Genomic DNA, 27,082 nt, shown 5'->3' with positions numbered 1-27,082 from the left:
GTGCTGTGGTATCTCACCTACTTGAAGGCAAGCTGTGCTTTGGTGTCTCACCTACTTGAAGGCATGCTGTGCCGTGGTGTCTCACCTACTTGAAGGCAAGCTGTCCCGTGGTGTCTCACCTACTTGAAGGCAAGCTGCGCCGCAGTGTCTCACCTACCTGAAGGCATGCTGTGCCGTGGTGTCTTACCTACTTGAAGGCATGCTGTGCCGTGGCATCTGATAACCAAGAGGCCTAGGTTGATAATGTTTGACCAGTAACACACTTTGGCAGAGAGCTAGCTATTGATTTGTTCAAATGAACAATCTTGACCCACATTTATAAAGTCATGGATCCAATGCATTAGAGCCTTTGAAAATCTTATGAATAAGCAAAAGGCCTTGGTTGATAATGTCTTTCCTGCTGGGGTATAGTTAGATCATTGGAAGGGCTATCAGGTTTGTCCTTCTTAATATTCTATACTAACTTTTTATGTCACATGGGTTGAATATGTGGAAAACTCCAAGGACTTCTTCTTAACAACCTTACAGCCTTGACTAGTAACAGTTGGCCATAGCTTGATGGGGTAACATACTATACTATCACTTAGTTCCATTGAAATTACCTTGACCAACTTTGAAGGTCACAGGAGTAAAACAAGAAAAAAAAATCCAATGCATTTGTAAAGTATTTTAAGTCATCCCTGGGGGAACTCCAGTAGGGACTATTAATTTCGGTTTTTGTCCCAGATTTTGACATCTGTTGCCGATCACTGTTCAGAGCTTTCGTGTGTTCGCTTCTGTTGAATATAACCAGGCGCTAGTTACAAGATCTTGGATAACTCGGATATTGATTTCCTTTTTAAACAGGAATAACGTACAACCTAAAGGCATTCCAAATATCTCCATGTTTCAAATGGGAATTAAATATAACCTAAAGATGTTCTGAGTATGAATCAGTCACCTTTGAGGTTCCCGAAGGGGTAGACTGTTATATTATATATTGCTATTGATTGATTTAGATATTTTATGTCTGACCAACGACTACTGTAAATATTCGCATATAGTGTGCACTTTTTTAAGGAAAAATTAAAGTGTCAAGAAGGGGTGCGCATGATACACAAGAAAAATCCAAAACCAGTCCTTGGTTGCGACCATTTATTGTCAATGTTTCTGGGATTTTCGGAAATGTTTTGAAATATGCTGGCAGCTATAAACAGCTAAATTTCGTTGAATAACTCCTGATTGCATTGTCTATTTAACCATTACGAAAAGTTGCAAGTTTAGGAATCGGATAAATAAACTCGAGTAAAGTAAGCCCAACTTTCAGGTCTAATTGACGTTAGGTTGTGAGTTGATTAATACCATGTATGGGGAATCATAACATAGAATTGCATCGTAATTAGCACTCTGGGGTTTAAAATACCTTTCTTGAGTAAAATCATGCTGAACTATGCAATATTGACAGTAGGTATGTGTCAAAAAGACATGGGGAAAGTGGCGAAGTTCGGAAGTTTGTGTACTGCAAAGAATCAAGGTCGCGTGATACTATTTACCGGCAGGAACTCAAAAGGTCACGTACATGTGAATTGAACCGATAATGATAAAAGTTTGAGTTTGAAAAATAATTTTACAGGCTCAAAAAAAAAAAAAGGGAAAAATCGTACCTGTACACTATACCAGTGTGCACAATACGCGAATATTTACGGTATATTGGGAATATTTACGGTATATTAGAATATTTACAGATATTTACGTTATATTGGAATATTTACGGTATATTGGAATATTTCTTTCTAAACCAATTGAAATGTTGTAATGAAATGTTCAGGTAGAAAAGCTCAATAACGTCTCGTTTTCTTTATCATTTCACGCAGTGACATGTCTAATGCAAAAAGGAAAACTTCACCAAGCGAAAGTAAATAGTTAACGACATTGTTGGAATTTGCTTTATGTTTTAAATATACAGACCACTTTCAGCAGTAACATGCTAATTTCAAACGGTGATCTGTTAAACATATAATTGTGCCATCAATCAAACAAATATTTGATCAACATTAATATACGTGTCCAACGATGACTTAACAATAACCCTCGACCTTTTCCGGGCAATGACCATGTGCTTTGTTTTTGTAAACTTTAAACAAGTAAATCAATCACATACTTTCTTATTTTATTCATGTGTTGGCATGGTTACCTTAACAGCGTGTATGCATATACACCTGGTCATTGTTAGATCATTTTGATTGACAGGTGAAAATCTGTCAGTTGTAGCTTATCATACTTATGTATTTAATACATATTAATTGTACTTGTGTGTACATACAGGTATCATTACTATACTAGTGTACATATATGTAGTTTAAATGTACATGTGTGTACATATATGTATCATGTATTTTTATACTGAAAATGTCCATACAAGAGATGGGGTGACTTTCATGTCATTTTGACATATTTCTAGTTCTTACATTACAAGGTAAGTTTGTTTCATTATCCCCCCGCTCACCGGGTTGGCGGGGGATATAGAAATCGGGTCCCTGCGTACGTCCGTCTGTATGTCCGTCCATGCACCTGGTAAAAAAGAATTGCTTTCATCTATATCTTGCCTACTACAGGTCCTATGTTGATTAAACTTGTATCAATTGTGTATGTAGGGTTGCTCTACTGAATGCATATTGTGGATGCTGATTTTGACCTATATTTTAAGCTTCATGGTTTTAATGACGTTTATAAACTTGCACTGCGAGCGGGTGATTTCGATGATGGCGTCTTCTTGTTAAGGGTTTGAGGGTTAAGATATGAAATCTGTTCGCCAACAACATTAATACAAACCCTATGGGTGTCTTGTAAAGAAACACTTTCTTATACATGTATAACATAGGGTTTTGCTGGCCTTGATGTTTTGTCACATTATATTGATAGCATACTGTAATTCATTTTATAGCACAGTAATTATTTTTATTCCCTGCCATTTTATGGGGTTGTATAAAGTGTTTACCATATAATATTACAATCCTATAGTGTTAACCATATAATATTACACTCATACAAGTGTTAACGTATAATATAACAATCATAAAGTGTTAACCGTATAATATTACAATCCTATAGTGTTAACCATATAATATTACAATCCTGTAGTGTTAACCATATAATATCACAATCCTAAAGTGTAAACAATATAATATTACAATCCTAAAGTGTGAACAATATAATATTACAATCCTATAGTGTTAACCATATAATATTACAATACTGTAGTGTTAACCATATAATATTAGTCCTGTATTGTTAACCATATAATATTACAATCCTGTAGTGTTTATATAATATTACAATCCTGTAGTGTTAACAATATAATATTACAGTCCTATAGTGTTAACCATATAATATCACAATCCTATAGTGTTAACCATATAATATCACAATCCTAAAGAGTGAACAATATAATATTACAATCCTGTAGTGTTGACCATATAATATCACAATCCTAAAGTGTGAACAATATAATATTACAACCCTGTAGTGTTACCCATAAAATATTAGTCCTGTAGTGTTAACCATATAATAATACAATCCTATAGTGTTAACCATATAATAATACAATCCTATAGTGTTAACCATATTATATTACAATCCTGTAGTGTTAATCTTATAATATTACAATCCTGTAGTGTTAACAATATAATATTAGTCCTGTAGTGTTAACCATATAATGTTACAATCCTGTAGTGTTAACCATATAATATCACAATCCTATAGTGTTAACCATATAATATCACAATCCTAAAGTGTGAACAATATAATATTACAATCCTGTAGTGTTAACCATAAAATATTAGTCCTGTAGTGTTAACCATATAATATTACAATCCTATAGTGTTACCCATATAATATTACATTCATGTAGTATAACCCATACAATATTCCAATATTACAGTCCTATAGTGTTAACCATATAATATTACATTCATGTAGTATAACCCATACAATATTCCAATATTACAGTCCTATAGTGTTAACCATATAATATTACATTCATGTAGTATAAACCATACAATATTACAATATTACAGTCCTATAGTGTTAACCATATAATATTACAATCCTGTAGTGTTAACCATATAATATTAGTCCTGTAGTGTTAACCATATAATATAACGATCCTATAGTGTTAACCATATAATATTACAATCCTATAGTGTTAACCATATAATATTACATTCATGTAGTATAAACCATACAATATTACAATATTACAGTCCTATAGTGTTAACCATATAATATTACAATCATGTAGTGTTAACCATATAATGTTACAATCCTGTAGTGTTAACCATATAATATCACAATCCTAAAGTGTTAACCATATAATATTACAGTCCTGTAGTGTTAACCATATAATATTTCATTCATGTAGTGTAAACCATATAATATTACAGTCCTGTAGTGTTAACCATATGATATTACAGTCCTGTAGTGTTAACAATATAATATTACAATCCTATAGTGTTAACCATATAATATTACAATCCTAAAGTGTTAACCATATAATATTACAATACTATAGTGTTAACCATATAATATTACATTCATGTAGTGTAAACCATATAATATTACAATACTATAGTGTTAACCATATAACACTACAGGACTGTAATATTATATGGTTTACACGATAGGATTGTAATATTATATTGTTAACACTACAGGACTGTAATATCATATGGTTAACACTTTAGGATTGTAACATTATATGGTTAACACTATAATATTACAATCCTATAGTGTTAACCGTATAATATTACAATTCTATAGTGTTAACCATATAATATTACAATCCTATAGTGTAAACCATATAATATTACAATCCTATAGTGTTAACCATATAATATTACAATCCTATAGTGTTAACCATATAATATTACAATCCTATAGTGTTAACCATATAATATTACAGTCCTGTAGTGTTAACCATATGATATGACATTCCTGTAGTGTTAACAATATAATATTACAATCCTATAGTGTTAACCATATAATATTACAATCCTATAGTGTTAACCATATAATATTACAATCCTATAGTGTTAACCATATAATATTACAATCCTATAGTGTTAACCATATAATATTACAATCCTATAGTGTTAACCATATAATATTACAATCCTATAGTGTTAACCATATAATATTACAATCCTATAGTGTTAACCATATAATATTACAATCCTATAGTGTTAACCATATAATATTACAATCCTATAGTGTTAACCATATAATATTACAATCCTATAGTGTTAACCATATAATATTACAATCCTATAGTGTTAACCATATAATATTACAATCCTATAGTGTTAACCATATAATATTACAATCCTATAGTGTTAACCATATAATATTACAATCCTATAGTGTTAACCATATAATATTACAATCCTATAGTGTTAACCATATAATATTACAATCCTATAGTGTTAACCATATAATATTACAATCCTATAGTGTTAACCATATAATATTACAATCCTATAGTGTTAACCATATAATATTACAATCCTATAGTGTTAACCATATAATATTACAATCCTATAGTGTTAACCATATAATATTACAATCCTATAGTGTTAACCATATAATATTACAATCCTATAGTGTTAACCATATAATATTACAATCCTATAGTGTTAACCATATAATATTACAGTCCTATAGTGTTAACCATATAATATTACAATCCTATAGTGTTAACCATATAATATTACAGTCCTGTAGTGTTAACCATATAATATTACAATCCTATAGTGTTAACCATATAATATTACAGTCCTGTAGTGTTAACCATATAATATTACAATCCTATAGTGTTAACCATATAATATTACAGTCCTGTAGTGTTAACCATATAATATTACAATCCTATAGTGTTAACCATATAATATTACAGTCCTGTAGTGTTAACCATATAATATTACAATCCTATAGTGTTAACCATATAATATTACAGTCCTGTAGTGTTAACCATATAATATTACAATCCTATAGTGTTAACCATATAATATTACAGTCCTGTAGTGTTAACCATATAATATTACAATCCTATAGTGTTAACCATATAATATTACAGTCCTGTAGTGTTAACCATATAATATTACAATCCTATAGTGTTAACCATATAATATTACAGTCCTGTAGTGTTAACCATATAATATTACAATCCTATAGTGTTAACCATATAATATTACAGTCCTGTAGTGTTAACCATATAATATTACAATCCTATAGTGTTAACCATATAATATTACAGTCCTGTAGTGTTAACCATATAATATTACAATCCTATAGTGTTAACCATATAATATTACAGTCCTGTAGTGTTAACCATATAATATTACAATCCTATAGTGTTAACCATATAATATTACAGTCCTGTAGTGTTAACCATATAATATTACAATCCTATAGTGTTAACCATATAATATTACAGTCCTGTAGTGTTAACCATATAATATTACAATCCTATAGTGTTAACCATATAATATTACAGTCCTGTAGTGTTAACCATATAATATTACAATCCTATAGTGTTAACCATATAATATTACAGTCCTGTAGTGTTAACCATATAATATTACAATCCTAAAGTGTTAACCATATAATATTACAATCCTAAAGTGTTAACCATATAATATTACAATCCTATAGTGTTAACCATATAATATTACAATCCTATAGTGTTAACCATATTATGTTTCAAGTATGGCCCATCTTATCCTTATCCTGGATCTTTGCTATAGCAACTTTATTTCTTGACAAGTTTCAAAAAAAGGCTGAAAAGATGTAGTATAAGAATAATTTGAAAAAAAATGGGTTTCAGGGGTTGATAGTCAAGGATAAGGTCACTATTGTTATTTATAGAATTGTCATCCAACTCAATGACATCACTCAAGCCACTTCATTGCTTTATCAATTTTGATCAAACTTTAAACAATGGTCAAATATGAGAATACCTCAAATAAATTCATATTTCCGTGATCCAAGGTTAAAGTTTAAGTCTCCGCTTTGCGTGGGTTCATTCTTTTCTAATAGGCATATTCTAAGTACAATCATTGTAATTTGTGGACTTGGAAAAGGATGATGAAGATACCATAGATGATAACTATCATTAAATAAAAATGATGTGAAAAAGTTAGTAAAGTAGTCTGTGTTAATTAATTATGAAAAGGATCTTTTTACACAACCAATAAGATTAAAATAACCGAGATAAAGGGGCTTAAAGACTCTCGCACATCTATGACCAAATATTAAACAAAGCGTAGCTGAATCGAGTCATTTCGGTAGATATATAACAACTTTTGTACATACGCTTACAGCGTAGCTGAATCGACATAGATTTTATGGACAACTCGTTCACATTTTACACCTTTGTGTGCATACGCTTCACTGGTCATTTGTCTGATGGAGGTGACAGTGTACATATCGTACTAATCATCGAAACGTCACATAAAAAATCATATTGGTTGTGTAAAAAGACCTTTAATAATTCATACTTAACAACCTGAAGAAAATGTTTAGAAATAGTGTGTGTTAACTCTCGGTATGGGAGTATCACAGAGCACAATACATGGGTGTCTATGATCTGTTAGTTAATACTCATATTGGGAATGCAGGCCATAGTCATGGTGCCCCCCCCACCTAGAAACAAATATATCACATGATAATTATTATTAAAAATGTTCAATGTCAAGCAATAAAACCTGAGGACAGCCTCCCTACATATGTAGCGAATATAATGACAGTTACGCAATTTGAGTGCAAAATAAATGAACACTAGAAAGAAAAAAAAGTGAATTATTATTTTTGATAATTATTAGAAAAATATTTGAACTTGTGTTACCTCACCAAATTTATGCAATAAAGAAGGATGTAGTCGCTTGTATTAGTAAAACACACAATAAGATATCATGTGAAAATACATTGTATTGTCCTTGGTGATATAATTATATCTTTGATATATGAAAACGATTATCAATTTATGTTGAAAAATTTATAAATCTGGATCAAATGTGTGTGTAACTAAACAGATGAATTATTTGATGTTGTTTGACTTCGTAGTGAACAATCTACTATACCTTTATCACTGCTGTGTTTGACTCTAGGCATTGAAACATGTGAAGATGCTGAAGAGTTCGGGTCAAGGCCAGGTCGAGGAACTTGAGGAGGTGCGAGCTCTCTACAGAAAGGAAGCCATGCAGCGGAGACTTCTGTACAACCAGGTAATAAATAGTTTACCTGTCAACAGATTTGTTTTAGCTAAATGGCAAGTTTTAATTTACATATTTTATATATTTTAATTTCAAATATATTTAACATATGTACTAGAATTTCATGAAGATTAGGATTAGAAAAAATTGTCATCTCTTCAAATGCTCTTCATAATCTTCATAACCTATCATAATCAGTGTAAGACAAGCACTTGGTACTATCACAAATGTTGCCCAGAATGAACAAAGTCAACCATGACCTTGTTTAGAGTTCAGGCATCAGTTGCAATTGTTGTTGGGAGTTGAAACCTTTGCTTACAAGCACATTGGGGTTCAAGCCTTGTTAGGGGTCACCTGCGCCAAAGGCACCACTGTCGGAGGCAGACCTACTGCCATCCATCTATCATCATCATCATTAAACCGTCAACAAATTTTTGACACCTTCTAAAGAGCCATAAGGCCTAAAGTGATGGTATTTTACCAGAAAGTAGCTGGAACGGAGGGCTATTAAAGTTGTTCCAATAAAAGACCTTAAATACCTTGACTTTTATACAGATATATGAAAATATTCAAAGGATTTCTTGATAGATCAAAACTGACTTCTCCTCAAGATTCAGTTGGTCCAGGGTCATTAAATTTGACCAGTAGTTAACTAAGGGCCAACAAAGCTATTCATATAAATGACCTTCATGTCAGGTCACAAGAGTCAGATATATTTAAAATCATTAAATTATTTCTTATGTTCTTAAACATCTAGGGTCATGATGATTGACCACAAGGTAGGTGGGAGGGATGGTAATCAGAGTTGATTAAATACATTATCATGACCTTCATTCAAAGTGGAAGGGGTCAAATATGTGCAATCTTATAAAAGACTTGTTAAGATGCTTTTAAAGACTCAGGGTCATAGTATTTAACCATTGGGTTGTAGCCAGTAGGGATAAAGAGCTATCCTAAGTATTTAAATAACCTCAGCCTTCATCACATGTCATATGGGTTAACTATATCAAAATCTTGAAATGACATCTTCTCAAGCTCAAGAAGACCGGTCAGACAATGATATTTACCAGCAGGTAGATTGGACAGAGGACTATATATTACATGACCAGTAAGTAACTAGGATGGAGCATTATCAGAATTGTAATAATAACTTACCTTGCCTTTCATTCAAGGTCAAACTGATCCAGTATACGAAAATGAGTAAACTTTCTCTAGAAGGCCAAGGATCATGGCGTCTAAACAGTATATAGCTGGTTTAAAGGGCTATCAAAATAACCAAAAAAATGACCTTGACATTCATTGAAGTCATAGGAATAGAATATGTTGGAATCATTACATGACTTCTGAACTTCCGGAAGTCTAAGGTCATGATATTTAATTTGTATGCAGCTGGTTATCAAAGTTAATTGCCTTAATTCTTATTCAAGGTCTCATGGGGTAAAATGTGATCAAAATTTTCAATAATTTTAAAAAGTTTTAATTTTGAAAAAAATAACTTAAGTTAAAAATGTCATAGGAGAATGATATTTGATCAGTGGTTAGCTTAGATGGAGGGTTATAAAAGTTGTTCCAAAATTGACTTTGACCTTATTTCAAAGTCAAATAGGTTGGATATTGAAATCCAGATAGAGAATGATAAGCCCAGGCTAATGATGAGGATATTTAACTTGTAAGTGGTTAGGATAGAAACTATCAGTGTCTATATATTACCTTGTTACTTATTCAATATCTGCAAGGTCATAGACTTTCAAATCTGTTAAAAACCTCCAAATCACATTATCTAAAACTAATTCCCATGATCGTGAGCAGCATTTTATGAAGATAAGCAATATGCATCTTTTTCACATATATTGTGTGACTGTGTACAGTTAAAAAGGTTGAATGGGAGAGCTGGCTGGGTCAAGGATCAGGTTGGAGTTGATGTTGAAATCTTTCCATCACTACTTACTCTATTCCTACTATCATTTATTATCCCTGGAATAAGGAAATCATATTTCGTTTATAAAATGGCTGTTTCCTTCCAGGGGGCAGAGTCAGGGTTCTTAACAGAGCACTTTGATTGTTTTGACACATGACTACTTCTCAAGATTTGTTTGATAAATTAAAACTCAATTTTATGATTGATATCACTGACATTAAGGAATGATAAAACATATATTGTAAAAGTAAGAACCATTTCCCGACCCTAAGAATTTGTCTTGAACCCTAGAAAGGTACTTTGCCTCTTCTCTCCGCATCAGGTGTCTACAATGAAAAATAATTGTATAACAACTCGGTAAACATCAAAGTCCTTCAGCCTCCAGTCAATTCATATAGACTGGACAAAACCAACTTGGACAAGTGAAACTTAATATTTTTTCAATCCATGATCATTCTTCAGCTTCAAGAACTTCGGGGCAACATCCGAGTGTTCTGTAGGGCGAGGAAGGATGACCGTGTAGACAACTGTCTCAAGTTTCCGTCCGACCAGGATATCGTGGCCCTACATCCTCAGCAGGGCAAGAAGATGTTCACCTTTGACCGAGTGTTCGGAGTGGATTCAACACAGGAACAGGTCTGTCTCGGGGGGGATCACTCTAATTTGTGTCATGGGGTTTGGAATTTAGAAATAGATTTATTCATCAAGAACACATTCAAGTTTGCTTAAAACACTAAAGAGAAATGTTATAAAAAATAGCTCTTAATTTAAAAGTTAGTATGAAAACTTAACTTTATAACATGCTATGTAAATTTTCAAATTAAGAAATACTTGGAAGAGACATTATGTAAAACTAAATTGTCATTGTTACTAAATTTGTTCTAACCTGCATATTTCTGTTATTTTCAGGTGTTCGCTGACACCAAACCAATCGTATCGTCTTGTGTGGATGGTTATAATGTCTGTCTGATGGCCTATGGTCAGACTGGATCTGGCAAGACATTCACCATGATGGGTCCTGAAAACAATCCTGGTATCAACAACAGGTAGTGTTATGACCTTGATATAAACAACAGGTAGTGTTATGACCTTGATATTACAACAGGTAGTGTTATAACCTTGATATAAACAACAGGTAGTGGTATAACCTTGATAAAAACAACAGGTAGTGTTATGACCTTGATATAAACAACAGGTAGTGTAACCTTCATGTTGTGTTACATGTGTTACATGTCAGTTTAAACAGAGTGTTTTATACACAGTGTTTGGTGTTTGACAGTGACAAATAGTACTTATTACTGATTATTGAATAAAATAGCTTAATTCTAAGCGTGCTATCCATGATGTTTGAACATTTGTAGGGCCATCAGGGAGCTGTTCCAAGTGTGTATGGATAGGAAAGAGACTCAGACCTATGTCATGAAGGTAAGTCACCAAAGTTGTGTAAAGATGTATATATGAGGCTGTGTAAGTGGTTGTGTAAAGATGTATATATGAGGCTGTGTAAGTAGTTGTGTAAAGATGTATATATGAGGCTGTGTAAGTGGTTGTGTTAAGATGTATAAATGGAGGGAATTTTAACCAATTTTGGTCAAGAGAACCTGCAGACAAAGACAATTAAATTTTGGTTAGTCTGGTAAGTATGTTGTCTCCCTGGGAACCTCTGGTAAGTCTGTTGTCTCTTGGGCATCTCTTGTTATTCTGGTTAAATTGTCGACGCCCTTGCACCTCAGGTTAATCTGTGGTCTCCATGGTTTACCACAGGTTAGTTTTCTGTCTCCCATCTGGGCACCTCAGATGAGTGTTTTCTTCCTCAGCACCCTAAGTTCATCTTTTGTATTCATGGCTAGCACTGGTTAGTCTGGTAAGTCTGTTAACTCCTGGGTACTTCTGGTTAGTCTGGTTAGTCTGTTGTCTCCTGGGTACTTCTGGTTAGTCTGTTGTCTCCTGGGCACTTCTGGTTAGTCTGTTGTCTCCTGGGTACCACTGGTCAGTCTGGTAAGTCTGTTGTCTCCTGGGCACTACTGGTTAGTCTGTTGTCTCCTGGGCACTTCTGGTTAGTCTGGTAAGTCTGTTGTCTCCCTGGGCACTTCTGGTTAGGCTTGTTTGTCAGTTGTCTCCTGGGCACCCCTGGGTCGGCTGGTTAGTCTGTTGTCTCTCTGGGCTCTTCTGGTTAGTCAGTTGTCTCCTGGGCACTTCTGGTCTTGTTTGTCTGTTGTCTCCTGGGCACTACTGGTTAGTCTGGTTAGTCTGTTGTCTCTCTGGGCACTTCTGGTTAGTCAGTTGTCTCCTGGGCACCACTGGTCAGTCTGGTAAGTCTGTTGTCTCCTGGGCCCCACTGGTTAGTCTGGTTATTCTGTTGTCTCTGGGCACTTCTGGTTTGTCAGTTGTCTCCTGGGCACTACTGGTTAGTCTGGTAAGTCTGTTGTCTCCTGGGCACCACTGGTTAGTCTGGTTAGTCTGTTGTCTCCTGGGCACTTCTGGTCTGGTTTGTCTGTTGACTCCTGGGCACCACTGGTTAGTCTGGTAAGTCTGTTGTCTCCTGGGCACCTCTGGTTAGTCTGGTTAGTCTGATGTCTCCTGGACACTTCGGTTAGTCTGATTAGTCTGTTGTCTCCCTGGGCACTTCTGGTTTGTCAGTTGTCTCCTGGGCACTACTGGTTAGTCTGGTAAGTCTGTTGTCTCCTGGGCACCTCTGGTTAGTCTGGTTAGTCTGTTGTCTCCTGGGCACCACTGGTTAGTCTGGTTAGTCTGTTGTCTCCTGGGCACCTCTGGTTAGTCTGGTTAGTCTTGTTAGTCCGTTGTCTCTTGGGCACCTCTGGTTAGTCTGGTTAATCTGTTGTCTCCTGGGCACCTCTGGTTAGTCTGGTTAGTCTGTTGTCTCTCTGGGCACTTCTGGTTTGTCAGTTGTCTCCTGGGCACCACTGGTTAGTCTGGTAAGTCTGTTGTCTCCTGGGCACTACTGGTTAGTCTGGTAAGTCTGTTGTCTCCTGGGCACTTCTGGTTAGTCTGGTAAGTCTGTTGTCTCCTGGGCACCTCTGGTTAGTCTGGTTAGTCTGGTTAGTCTGTTGTCTCCTTTTGGACCTCTTGTTAGTCTGTTGTCTCCTGGGCACTTCTGGTCTGTTTTGTCTGTTGACTCCTGGGCACCACTGGTTAGTCTGGTAAGTCTGTTATCTCCTGGGTTCGTCTGGTAAGTCTGTTGTCTCCTGGGCACCACTGGTTAGTCTGGTAAGTCTTTTGTCTCCTTGGTTCGTCTGGTAAGTCTGTTGTCTCCTGGGTTCTTCTGGTTAGTCTGTTGTCTCCTTGGCACTACTGGTTAGTCTGGGAAGTCTGTTGTCTCTCTGGGCCTTTCTGGCTAGTCTGTTGTCTCCTGGGTACTTCTGGTTAGTCAGTTGTCTTCTGGGCACTTCTGGTCTGTTTTGTCTGTTGACTCCTGGGCACCTCTGGTTAGTCTATTGTCTCCCTGGCCACCTCTGGTTAGTCTGGTAAGTCTTTTGTCTCCTTGGTTCGTCTGGTAAGTCTGTTGTCTCTCTGGGCACTTCTGGTTAGTCAGTTGTCTCCTGGGTACTTCTGGGTAGTCAGGTGTCTCCTGGGCACCACTGGTTAGTCTGTTAAGTCTGTTATCTCCTGGGTTCGTCTGGTAAGTCTGTTGTCTCCTCGGCTCTTCTGGTTAGTCTGGTTAGTCACTTGTCTCCTGGGCTCTTCTGGTTAGTCTGTTGTCTCTTGGGCCCCTCTGGTTAGTCTTGTTAGGCTGTTGTCTCTTGGGCACCTCTGGGTAGTATTGCTAGTCTGTTGTCTCTTGGGCACCTCTGGTTAGTCTTGTTAGTCCGTTGCCTCTTGGGCCCCTCTGGTTAGTCTTGTTAGGCTGTTGTCTCTTGGGCACCTCTGGGTAGTATTGCTAGTCTGTTGTCTCTTGGGCCCCTCTGGTTAGTCTTGTTAGGCTGTTGTCTCTTGGGCACCTCTTGTTAGTCTATTGTCGCCCTGGACACCACTTGTTAGTCTGGGGTAAGTCTGTTGTCTCCTCGGCTCTTCTGGTTAGTCTGGTTAGTCACTTGTCTCCTGGGCTCTTCTGGTTAGTCTGGTTAGTCTGTTGTCTCTTGGGCACCTCTGGTTAGTCTGGTTAGTCTGGTTAGTCTTGTTAGTCCGTTGTCTCTTGGGCACCTCTGGTTAGTCTTGTTAGTCTGTTGTCTCTTGGGCACCTCTGGTTAGTCTATTGTCTCCCTGGACACCACTTGTTAGTCTGGTTAGTCTATTGTCTCCCTGGACACCTCTGGTTAGTCTGGTTAGTCTATTGTCTCCCTGGGGACCTCTGGTTAGTCTGGGTAGGTCTTTTGTCTCTTTGTGGACCTTTGGTTAGTCTGAATATTTTGACTATGGGCGGTCGGTTTATTGTAACCATGTGACTGTGTGGAAGGTTATACTAAATATGGCCCTGTAGCTGCCCCATAGTGTGTCTGTCTGGTAATACCCTGTAGCTGCCCCATAGTGTGTCTGTCTGGTAATACCCTGTAGCTGCCCCATAGTGTGTCTGTCTGGTAATACTCTGTAGCTGCCCCATAGTGTGTCTGTCTGGTAATACCCTGTAGCTGCCCCATAGTGTGTCTGTCTGGTAATACCCTGTAGCTGCCCCATAGTGTGTCTGTCTGGTAATACCCTGTAGCTGCCCCATAGTGTGTCTGTCTGGTAATACCCTGTAGCTGCCCCATAGTGTGTCTGTCTGGTAATACCCTGTAGCTGCCCCATAGTGTGTCTGTCTGGTAATACCCTGTAGCTGCCCCATAGTGTGTCTGTCTGGTAATACCCTGTAGCTGCCCCATAGTGTGTCTGTCTGGTAATACCCTGTAGCTGCCCCATAGTGTGTCTGTCTGGTAATACCCTGTAGCTGCCCCATAGTGTGTCTGTCTGGTAATACCCTGTAGCTGCCCCATAGTGTGTCTGTCTGGTAATACCCTGTAGCTGCCCCATAGTGTGTCTGTCTGGTAATACCCTGTAGCTGCCCCATAGTGTGTCTGTCTGGTAATACCCTGTAGCTGCCCCATAGTGTGTCTGTCTGGTAATACCCTGTAGCTGCCCCATAGTGTGTCTGTCTGGTAATACCCTGTAGCTGCCCCATAGTGTGTCTGTCTGGTAATACCCTGTAGCTGCCCCATAGTGTGTCTGTCTGGTAATACCCTGTAGCTGCCCCATAGTGTGTCTGTCTGGTAATACCCTGTAGCTGCCCCATAGTGTGTCTGTCTGGTAATACCCTGTAGCTGCCCCATAGTGTGTCTGTCTGGTAATACCCTGTAGCTGCCCCATAGTGTGTCTGTCTGGTAATACCCTGTAGCTGCCCCATAGTGTGTCTGTCTGGTAATACCCTGTAGCTGCCCCATAGTGTGTCTGTCTGGTAATACCCTGTAGCTGCCCCATAGTGTGTCTGTCTGGTAATACCCTGTAGCTGCCCCATAGTGTGTCTGTCTGGTAATACCCTGTAGCTGCCCCATAGTGTGTCTGTCTGGTAATACCCTGTAGCTGCCCCATAGTGTGTCTGTCTGGTAATACCCTGTAGCTGCCCCATAGTGTGTCTGTCTGGTAATACCCTGTAGCTGCCCCATAGTGTGTCTGTCTGGTAATACCCTGTAGCTGCCCCATAGTGTGTCTGTCTGGTAATACCCTGTAGCTGCCCCATAGTGTGTCTGTCTGGTAATACCCTGTAGCTGCCCCATAGTGTGTCTGTCTGGTAATACCCTGTAGCTGCCCCATAGTGTGTCTGTCTGGTAATACCCTGTAGCTGCCCCATAGTGTGTCTGTCTGGTAATACCCTGTAGCTGCCCCATAGTGTGTCTGTCTGGTAATACCCTGTAGCTGCCCCATAGTGTGTCTGTCTGGTAATACCCTGTAGCTGCCCCATAGTGTGTCTGTCTGGTAATACCCTGTAGCTGCCCCATAGTGTGTCTGTCTGGTAATACCCTGTAGCTGCCCCATAGTGTGTCTGTCTGGTAATACCCTGTAGCTGCCCCATAGTGTGTCTGTCTGGTAATACCCTGTAGCTGCCCCATAGTGTGTCTGTCTGGTAATACCCTGTAGCTGCCCCATAGTGTGTCTGTCTGGTAATACCCTGTAGCTGCCCCATAGTGTGTCTGTCTGGTAATACCCTGTAGCTGCCCCATAGTGTGTCTGTCTGGTAATACCCTGTAGCTGCCCCATAGTGTGTCTGTCTGGTAATACCCTGTAGCTGCCCCATAGTGTGTCTGTCTGGTAATACCCTGTAGCTGCCCCATAGTGTGTCTGTCTGGTAATACCCTGTAGCTGCCCCATAGTGTGTCTGTCTGGTAATACCCTGTAGCTGCCCCATAGTGTGTCTGTCTGGTAATACCCTGTAGCTGCCCCATAGTGTGTCTGTCTGGTAATACCCTGTAGCTGCCCCATAGTGTGTCTGTCTGGTAATACCCTGTAGCTGCCCCATAGTGTGTCTGTCTGGTAATACCCTGTAGCTGCCCCATAGTGTGTCTGTCTGGTAATACCCTGTAGCTGCCCCATAGTGTGTCTGTCTGGTAATACCCTGTAGCTGCCCCATAGTGTGTCTGTCTGGTAATACCCTGTAGCTGCCCCATAGTGTGTCTGTCTGGTAATACCCTGTAGCTGCCCCATAGTGTGTCTGTCTGGTAATACCCTGTAGCTGCCCCATAGTGTGTCTGTCTGGTAATACCCTGTAGCTGCCCCATAGTGTGTCTGTCTGGTAATACCCTGTAGCTGCCCCATAGTGTGTCTGTCTGGTAATACCCTGTAGCTGCCCCATAGTGTGTCTGTCTGGTAATACCCTGTAGCTGCCCCATAGTGTGTCTGTCTGGTAATACCCTGTAGCTGCCCCATAGTGTGTCTGTCTGGTAATACCCTGTAGCTGCCCCATAGTGTGTCTGTCTGGTAATACCCTGTAGCTGCCCCATAGTGTGTCTGTCTGGTAATACCCTGTAGCTGCCCCATAGTGTGTCTGTCTGGTAATACCCTGTAGCTGCCCCATAGTGTCTGTCTGGTAATACCCTGTAGCTGTCCCATAGTGTGTCTGTCTGGTAAAACTCTGTAGCTGCCCCATAGTGTGTCTGTCTGGTAATACCCTGTAGCTGCCCCATAGTGTGTCTGTCTGGTAATACCCTGTAGCTGCCCCATAGTGTGTCTGTCTGGTAATACTCTGTAGCTGCCCCATAGTGTGTCTGTCTGGTAATACTCTGTAGCTGCCCCATAGTGTGTCTGTCTGGTAATACCCTGTAGCTGCCCCATAGTGTGTCTGTCTGGTAATACCCTGTAGCTGCCCCATAGTGTGTCTGTCTGGTAATACCCTGTAGCTGCCCCATAGTGTGTCTGTCTGGTAATACCCTGTAGCTGCCCCATAGTGTGTCTGTCTGGTAATACCCTGTAGCTGCCCCATAGTGTGTCTGTCTGGTAATACCCTGTAGCTGCCCCATAGTGTGTCTGTCTGGTAATACCCTGTAGCTGCCCCATAGTGTGTCTGTCTGGTAATACCCTGTAGCTGCCCCATAGTGTGTCTGTCTGGTAATACCCTGTAGCTGCCCCATAGTGTGTCTGTCTGGTAATACCCTGTAGCTGCCCCATAGTGTGTCTGTCTGGTAATACCCTGTAGCTGCCCCATAGTGTGTCTGTCTGGTAATACCCTGTAGCTGCCCCATAGTGTGTCTGTCTGGTAATACCCTGTAGCTGCCCCATAGTGTGTCTGTCTGGTAATACCCTGTAGCTGCCCCATAGTGTGTCTGTCTGGTAATACTCTGTAGCTGCCCCATAGTGTGTCTGTCTGGTAATACCCTGTAGCTGCCCCATAGTGTGTCTGTCTGGTAATACCCTGTAGCTGCCCCGTAGTGTGTCTGTCTGGTAATACTCTGTAAGTGCAGGTCCTTGTCTTTGAATCTTAAAACTAAATTAATCATTTGGATATATGACTCGGTGATACATAGTGGGATACATGTTTCGATGTGCCCAATTTATTAAGGTCAATGACACTTACTAAAACTAGATAATTGTGGGGCCTTGCTGACCTCTCAGGGTTCTAGTTTATCCAGGATACTAGTATGACATTTCAGTGAGATATTGTCAACTGGATCCATTTTGATCAGTGGACAACATTGTCATATGACCTTAGCTTGTTATAAATGTTCCTTTTAATAATATTTACCATAGTTTTAGTATCATGCAATTATATTGTAGGTTGGACTGATTGAGATCTATAATGAGACCGTGGTCGACCTCCTGTCAGATGATGCCAAGGTGATAGATCTTAAAACTATAGGGAACAAAGTCAGTCTGCCTGGCCTCATAGAAATCGAAATCAAGACGCCCAATGACATCAAGAGTATCATGAAGAAAGGAGACAAGAACAGATCTGTGGCTTCAACAAAGATGAATTCCACCAGGTATATATTACTTAATGTGATTTTTTTTTTTGTGTTAAAAAACTTAACCCTTTCAGCACTGTAGACCATCATGGACTCATCCAAATGAATGTGCGGTAGAGTCTACTCAAGTTACCTAGGGGTGAAAGGGTTAAGGATGAGCTTTTGCCATGGTACAGCATCCGTCCTTCATACGTCTGTCTGTTCCCTGTCAGGCATTAACTTTTCAAAAGTCTATCAGCCCAGATCAGCTTAAGGGATTTTGACTCTAGCCTTTCCTAGGGCAAAGCAGTTTAATGTTATATAAATGAAAGGTATTGATCCACTGGGGGCAGGGAGATCAGACCCCATAGGGGAGAATCATTCAAAGAATACTTCTTATAAGTTTGAATGACGGGATTCAAACCTATAGAACATCCAAGGGCCAAGTGAGTTCAAGGTTAACCATTCCAAGTTGTAGAAGAGAAGGGTGTAAACCCTGGGGGCAAAAGGATGGAGCTCAGTAAGGGGGCTTATACAGGTCAATCTTTAAAAGACTACAACTTTTGTTTGAATTGAGGGATTTAAACCTTATATGGTAAGAGATTTCTTTGGCAAAGGGATTTCAATGTACTGCTAATGAAGCACATAGTCCTTCTGGGATGGAAGGGTGGGGATCCTTGATGAAATAAGGGTGAATCTGTTGTTAAAGACTGCTCATTCCTGGGAATCAGATAGTGTATAGATTCCTGGGAATCAGATAGTGTATAGATTCCTGGGAATCAGATAGTGTATAGATGAATGTTGATGTACTCTTAGAGGTAGGGGGACTTTTGGGCCAAGCGTGGAAACGTTACATGACACACTGATTTTATGATATAACATCATAAGATCATATTTTCTCTATCAATTTCTACACCTGTCAATGTCATCAGTCAAGGTCAGTGGGTCAAAGATCAAACTTGACCACTTTTAGTGAATTGTAAAACTTGTGTACAAGATATCTCAAAAGCCCTTAACTGATTTGATTTATATGTACACTATAGTATATGATACCATTGATTTCTTACCTGATTAGATATTGGTGGTCATCGGTCAAGGTTAACAGGTCAAAGTTCAAACTTAACCTCTTTTTTAAAGTGAAAATCTGGTGTACATGCATGTTAACAGCACACCCCTCAACAGATTTAGCTTTTAACGCTGAACATTTTTCGAGGGATTTAGCTTGAGATGTTTGCTCTGTCAGTATTTATGTTTGGATCAGTTTTACTTTTGAAGTAAGATTTTATGATGAAATAGCCTAATTAACACCCTCTAAACATCTTAAAAGAGTCAAAGTCATACATGGGTCTGGTCACCGACCTCAGAACAAGAGAAAGCATAAATCTCAAAAATTGTTTGTTGGTTGCTCGAAGGAAGAAGATTTCTATCAATTTTAGGCATGATTTGTCGTAGGTCGAATGTCATTGTTACTAGATATAGGATTTCTTGTACAGATCCTAACTTCAGGACAAATAATCAAAGTTCAGACTTGACATGCGAGTACCTCTAGGGTACTTATTGGAAGAACTTAAAATCTAGGTTTGTGCTTTGCCCAGAATGAAAGAAAGAATCTAAATCATTACAGGCATGGCTAATTAGAGGTCAAGGTCAATATTTCTAAAACATTGTCTGGAACCTAACTCTGTGATTATGATTTTCTGCTTTAATGCAACAGCAAAATTTCATAAGCACAGCCCCTTCCTACTGTAAGTCAGATACATGCTAGTGTCAACAAACGTTGCTCCAGTTGGGGTGGGGTGGGGTTTTTTTTGGGGCGGGNAAAAGTATAGTTAGCTCTACTCAGGATTAGTTTTGGTAATTAATATTAGTGGTCTCCAGTCAAGGTTAAAAGGTCAAAGATCATGCTAGACCAAATTTGATATTCTGATGAAGGTTGGGAGGTATGTCTATGTGACCCCCCCAATTATTTATTTTTTATGTTGCCAGTTTAAAATCTTGTTATCTTGATATTGCAGTTCACGATCACATCTACTTCTACTTCTGAAAGTGGAAGGTCAAGACAAGGTGACAGGATCAATGACCAAGGGGACGTTGACCCTGTGTGATTTGGCAGGGTCAGAAAGGATATCCAAAACTGAGGCAGAGGGTCAACGTCTTGTGGAAGCAGCTGCGATCAACAAGTCCCTCTCAGCTCTAGGACAGGTAAGATAATGTAATCAGAGTCCCTCTCAGCTCTGGGACAGGTAAGATGATGTAATTAAAGTCCCTCTCAACTCTGGGACAGGTAAGATGATGTAATCAGAGTCCTTCTCAGTTCTTGGACAGGTAAGATAATGTTATCAGAGTCCCTCTCAGCTCTGGGACAGGTAAGATAATGTAATCAGAGTCCCTCTCAGTTCTTGGACAGGTGGGGAAAAGTAATCAGTCCCTCTCAGCTCTGGGACAGGTAAGATAATGTAAATAGAGTCCCTCTCAGCTCTGAGACAGGTGAGATAATGTAATCAGAGTCCCTCTCAGCTCTGGGACAGGTAAGATAATGAAATCAGAGTCCCTCTCAGCTCTGGGACAGGTAAGATAATGTAATCAGAGTCCATCTCTCAGCTCTTGGACAGGTAAGATGATGTAATCAGAGTCCCTCTCAGCTCTGGGACGGGTAAGATGATGTAATCAGAGGCCCTCTCAGCTCTGGGACAGGAAAGATGATGTAATCAGAGTCCCCCTCAGCTCTGGGACAGGTAAGATAATGTAATCAGAGTCCCTCTCAGCTCTGGGACAGGTAAGATGATGTAATCAGAACCAAGCTCTAATGTACTGCTACATTTCCTCATGCAGCATATATTGACTCTTCCAGATTGTTTTAATCTGTTTGTTGATAATAACTAGTTGTAATAATCTGTTTGTTGACATTTCCTGGTTGTTATAATATTTTTGTTTACATTGGGATGAAGGGTTATACACTTAGTTAAATTTAATGACTTTGACTAACTTCAAAGGTCACACAGGTCAAATTTATTCAAAATCTTCAATCCACTTTTTCTGAATAATCAAGAAAGCAAAGGCCTATTGTTTGACTAGGGTGATTTTGTACATCTTTGGTGGTAACTGGTACTTGTTTCATCAAACTTGTGTATAATGCTTTCTAGCTAACAGATCTAAGTGTGAAGTGATTGATGGGGCTTCTGTTTGGTGGTGATGGGGATACATACATGTTCACCTGTCAGTGTCCTAGTTTCACACTTGGAGGGTAATGTGCTTGGTGGAAACTCCACCCTACAGAAGTATGTATCTATGTCTGTCGATGTTGTTTTATATATTGAATGTTGACACGTTGTCTTGATAGGTTTTCCAAGCTTTGCGGACCAGCCAGCTTCATATACCGTACAGGAACTCGAAGCTTACTCAGATCTTACAGCCTTCCTTGGGCGGGGATGCAAAGGTAGGCTGTCAGCTATTGTAATTATCATATGTCCCCAACATTGCCATGTGTCTTTATTTCTTTGACAGATGTCGATTTTTGTGACAGACGAAAGTAGAAATGTATTTTTTTTCTTTTTATATTGTCCGACAGACATATTTTTGGGGGCATTTTGCCTAAACAAAGTCATCAATTATATAAACAAGGATTCAGAAAGATATTAGTTTTATAAGTATATTCTCGATTGATACAGAAAATTTTAATCGTTACCGATTGCCAAAATTGATACAGAATACCATGATTGATAAAGATTATCATGGTTGATGCAGATTACCATGATTGATACAGAATATCATGATTGATAAAGATATATATTGATTGATAAAGACTGTTTACTTTGGTTTACTTTCAGGCATGTCTGTTCGTGAATGTGAGTCCAGATATGAATAACTCCAGTGAAACTGTAAGCACCCTGACCTTTGGTGCCAATGCCAAGCAAGTGGCTCTGGGACAGGCGAAACAGAACATCAAGAAAGGACTAGGATCTTGATGATTAGCTGCAGCAGGACTGAAGAGAACACTATCTCCTCTGCTTAGCTTCATCTTTGATTGTTAATTGGCCAATCAAGGATTCTGGATATCTCCTACTCATTATGTTGATTTATCTCTGCCCTTGATAGCACAAACCAACCAATCAAGAACACTGGATGTTTCCTTCTGAATTCCTTGCTTCAACTCCGCCCCTCAAAGCAAATCCACCAATCGAGGACTGTGAATGTCTTCTACTCATCTCCTCGCTTCAACTCCACCCCTCATAGCAAATCCACCAATCGAGGACTGTGAATGGCTTCTACTCATCTCCTTGCTTCAACTCCGCCCCTCATAGCAAATCCACCAATTGAGGACTGTGAATGTCTACCAGACTGAAGAAAAAATCTGTATCTTGATCAACCATTTCACTGTATTTGTTCTTGCAATACGTTTATAATAATCAGTATTTTACTTTTCTATCAGAATCGAGTATTTTTTTTAAATTACTCCAAATTTCTTTTTTTTTTTTATATAATGTTGACCTGTAACTTGTAATAAGTAAATGACCTTGGGTGATCTCAAGGTTATATAAATTATTTATTTGACCTTGACCTGTAACTTATAATAAATAAGTGACCTTAGGTAATCCATAGATTAATTATATTTTTATATGACCCTGACCTGTATCTCCAGATTCATGGTTATTGATATTTATTATTTACTTCATTAACAAATGGTGGACACATTTTTGGTTCTGGTTGAAAATGGTAATCTTGCTTACCATATTCCTTGTGAAATATGTTAAAATTAATATTAGCAATGTTTAATGAGAGTTGTGACAGACTTCAGACAGTCAGATATCTACCTCTGTTGAACCACATATAAGTTTTGGCTCAGCCGAAAGCTCAAAAAGCTTACACAATTTATAATTATACTTTTAGCTCACCTGGCCCTGAAGACTGATGTAAACACACTATTTTTGAGGTTGATAAAACCATTTATCAGCCAGATGTAAAAGGCTTTATATGATTGTTTCCTTATTTTTGGTTTCGATTTTAGCCAACCATCATCAAATTGCAGGCTGTGTAAGTAATTTTTGTCTGCTATTTGCAGTCCGTCTTTAACCCTTTCACCACTGTAGACCATAATGGACTCATCCAGATCAATGCACGGTAGAGGCTACTAAAGTTACATAGGGGTGAAAGGGTTGAAAATGTTTGTTACTCCTCCTTTGTAAAATGTCCCAGATAAGTCATTCTCAAAGATCCAATGTAAGTGAAAAGCATATGTTTCATTTTGAGACTGATCAGAAGAAGATTTCCACCAGGAACCCATCTTGGAATTTGAAAGCTGACGCTTGTTACATAACGTATTGCTATTTATCAAGAAGACTTTGATACTTGATCTCAATTAACTTTGAATATGATCAGAATGACCAGAAAGAAGGTACTTTGACAATCAAAGTTGTTAACAATTCTACGACGGTAGTTCAGGTCTTTAAATAAAATTAACATTTACAAGTTCCGCTTGGTCATAAGTTGTGCACATTCAATTTTGGAACTCGTGATCACAAGGTGGCCACAAGGTTGCAATTTTAGAATCGACAGATCTAGAGTTTGTTGAAGTGTCAGTTTTGTCCCGGAGGGATCTTTAAAATTACCTATCAAGACATCTCTTTATATTTTCCCCTTGATTGAAAAAGTGATGCATGGCATCTTGATTTTGATTGTTGTCACAATTTTTAGAGAGCAGATATTACTCAAATATCAGTAGTAGGTTGTTGCCTTTCTCTAGTTTTGCATATTGAATTTTGAGCTTCAAGCTGTTGAAATCAGACATCTTTCTAGGTCTATTTTTTATTGGTTTCACTATAGTTTAGTAATGACAACCTCACTTTGATGGACAAGGTCACACACAGTAGTACGATGTTTTGATCACAAGATGCATGTTCTGTTGGCATGATGATCAATCTAAAAGATAAGATAAAAGAATAGATAAGATAATCTACATGGAACTCTAATGATCTTGCTAAGGTGGGCACCAAGTTCCCTACTGGATCTGGTCTTTACCTCTTGGAAGGTAATTTAACTTAAAAAGTTTGAAATTCTTTTCTATAAGTATAAGTTTGTATAAAATATAAAGAATTGTGTACTGAAGTTCCCAATGCACAGACTTGAAGGTATTTTTTAGTCTACATTGATAATTTTCCTGAAAATGATGGGCACCTCTGTACTGGAACATGTACTTTTCCAAAGACTTTTACATTTGGTGTATACATGAACAGTCACTGAACTGTGACAATATTTCATGGATTGTGCAATAGTTTGTATAGCCAACAGCTGGCTGGGTCAATGACATTATCGGGTATATATTCTTGATAATATGCTACATGCATTATAATTATGCAATGGAATTGATAATTCAACTTGTGTTTTGTTTGGAGTGATCTTTATTTATTTTAATTATTCATATTATGAAAATATTTAGTTTAGATATTGTTATAATGTAAGAAAAGCCCTTCAGTTGAAGAAATGATAATTCTTGTTAGTAACTTTCTGGACACATACAAGAGGTCATCTTTCTGTGGCTTTTGAGGCCGTGGCTGTCATATATGTTGGTGGCCTTTGAGAATTCATGTTGGTGACCTTTTGGAGGTCATATGTTGGTGAGATTTGAGAAGTGATGTGCCTGACCTTTGAGAAGTCATATATATACAAAAAATATTTTACAACAATTACGAACATCAACTTCGTCAATCACTCTTGTTGGCCCAGATGTTAGTGCGCAGGGGGTCTTAATGTGGGAGGAAACCAGAGTACCCAGAGAAACCCCACATGGTCAGGCAGGGGACCCCATACCTTTTCACATTTGATCGGAGAATAAAACCCAGTCGCTTTGGTAAAAGGCAAATGCGTTATCCACTGCACCATCCGACCACCCAGTCATGTCATTGACCTTTGGGTAGTCATGTCATTGACCTTTGGGTAGTCATGTCAGTGACCTTTTGGGTAGTCATGTCATTGACCTTTGGGTAGTCATGTCGGTGACCTTTGGGTAGTCATGTCAGTGACCTTTGGGTAGTCATGTCGGTGACCTTTGGGTAGCAATGTCATTGACCTTTGGGTAGTCATGTCGGTGACCTTTGAGTAGTCATGTCATTGACCTTTGGGTAGTCATGTCATTGACCTTTGGGTAGTCATGTCGATGTCCTTTGGGTAATCATGTCGATGTCCTTTGAGAAGTCATGTCTGTGACCTTTGAGAAGTCATGTCTGTGACTTTTGAGTAGTCATGTCGGTGACTTTTGCGTAGTCATGTCATTGACCTTTGAGAAGTCATGTCGGTGACCTTTGAGTAGTCATGTCGGTGACCTTTGAGTAGTCATGTCTGACCTTTGAGAAGTCATGTCGGTGACCTTTGAGTAGTCATGTCGGTGACCTTTGAGTAGTCATGCGGTGAACTTTGAGAAGTCATGTCGGTGTACTTGAGTAGTCATGTCGGTGACCTTTGGGTAGTCATGTCGGTGACCTTTGAGATGTCATGTCGGTGACCTTTGAGTAGTCATGTCGGTGACCTTTGAGTAGTCATGTCGGTGACCTTTGAGTAGTCATGTCGGTGACTTTTGGGTAGTCATGTTGATGACCTTTGAGAAGTCATGAATTACTTATGTAAATGTATTCCCTTTTTTTGTCTATTGTCTTAATTGAACATGTTTTTATTTTAATTTCTATGAAATGCAAAAACTGTAAATAATTGAGAATGACTTTAAATAGTGATTCAGCTGTGATAATTTAAAGTGTGATACTCCTTGCAGTGGAAACTAGTAGTGGTGATACTGTTGATCTGTGATACAAATTTATTTTTTATAAAGTATTATATGTTATAATGGTGTTTTTAGTATATTTATAATTCTGGACTAAATTGATCACCACATTTTTACAAATCTGAATTGATCTGTGTATTTATTAATCTTGACTGATTTGATCTGTGTATTTATTAATTTATTTATAAATCAGGGCTCAATTGATCTGTGTGTTTATAAATCTTGACTGAATTGATATGTGTATTTATAAAACTTGACTGAATTGATATGTGTATTTATAAAACTTGACTGAATTGATCTGTGTATTTATGAATGTGTACTTTCAATTGTTCTGTATATTTATAAATCAGGGCTGAATTGAGACGTCAGTTTTAAACACATAGTTGCTTGTGTTCTTTTTAGATGATACCTTCAATTAGTCGTATCATCTACTATGTCTGCACAGTTGCTATTACTCCAATTAATAGTTGGTACAATGTTGTAATTTACACCAAAACGGCATGGGGCTTATTTTGCCTTTTTTTCCATCTTCCATTTATAAATCTCTAGAACAAGTTTGGTTAAAATCCCTTCAACGGTACAGAAGGAGAACGATCTTTAATGTTTTCCTCTATTTCCCCTAATGGGCCCCACTCATCTGCCCCAAAGAAGGGGGTCCACACACCTCAGTTTAAACAAAATTGATTCTTTTGTCTTTAAGCATGCTTCAGACTGAATTTGGTTTAAATCCCTTCACTTGTTTAGTAGGAGAAAAAAAATCCTCTTTTTCCCCCCTATTGGGCCCCGC

General features: G+C 38.2%; 1 protein-coding gene across 4 annotated transcripts in view; it reads left to right on the top strand.

Annotated features, from left to right (window-relative positions):
* The window catches only part of LOC110449436 (kinesin-like protein KIN-14E), an 85,377-nt gene extending 58,503 nt beyond the window's left edge, over window positions 1-26,874 (top strand). For all 4 annotated transcript variants that reach the window (XM_021496312.1, XM_021496311.1, XM_021496309.1 and 1 more), the window contains 8 exons: window positions 8,142-8,258; window positions 10,627-10,800; window positions 11,074-11,210; window positions 11,526-11,589; window positions 18,361-18,566; window positions 20,543-20,729; window positions 21,868-21,963; window positions 22,355-26,874. In XM_021496312.1, the coding sequence (XP_021351987.1) occupies window positions 8,142-8,258; window positions 10,627-10,800; window positions 11,074-11,210; window positions 11,526-11,589; window positions 18,361-18,566; window positions 20,543-20,729; window positions 21,868-21,963; window positions 22,355-22,492 (1,119 nt within the window). In that variant the 3' untranslated portion in view covers window positions 22,493-26,874. The remainder of the gene's footprint in view (window positions 1-8,141; window positions 8,259-10,626; window positions 10,801-11,073; window positions 11,211-11,525; window positions 11,590-18,360; window positions 18,567-20,542; window positions 20,730-21,867; window positions 21,964-22,354) is intronic.
* Window positions 26,875-27,082: the final 208 nt, after the last annotated feature.

The sequence above is a fragment of the Mizuhopecten yessoensis genome, unplaced genomic scaffold (genome assembly GCF_002113885.1).
Source record: "Mizuhopecten yessoensis strain PY_sf001 unplaced genomic scaffold, ASM211388v2 scaffold4611, whole genome shotgun sequence".
Taxonomy (NCBI): domain Eukaryota; kingdom Metazoa; phylum Mollusca; class Bivalvia; order Pectinida; family Pectinidae; genus Mizuhopecten; species Mizuhopecten yessoensis.
Note: the sequence above shows the minus strand (reverse complement) of the source record. Positions and strands in the feature narration are given on the sequence as shown.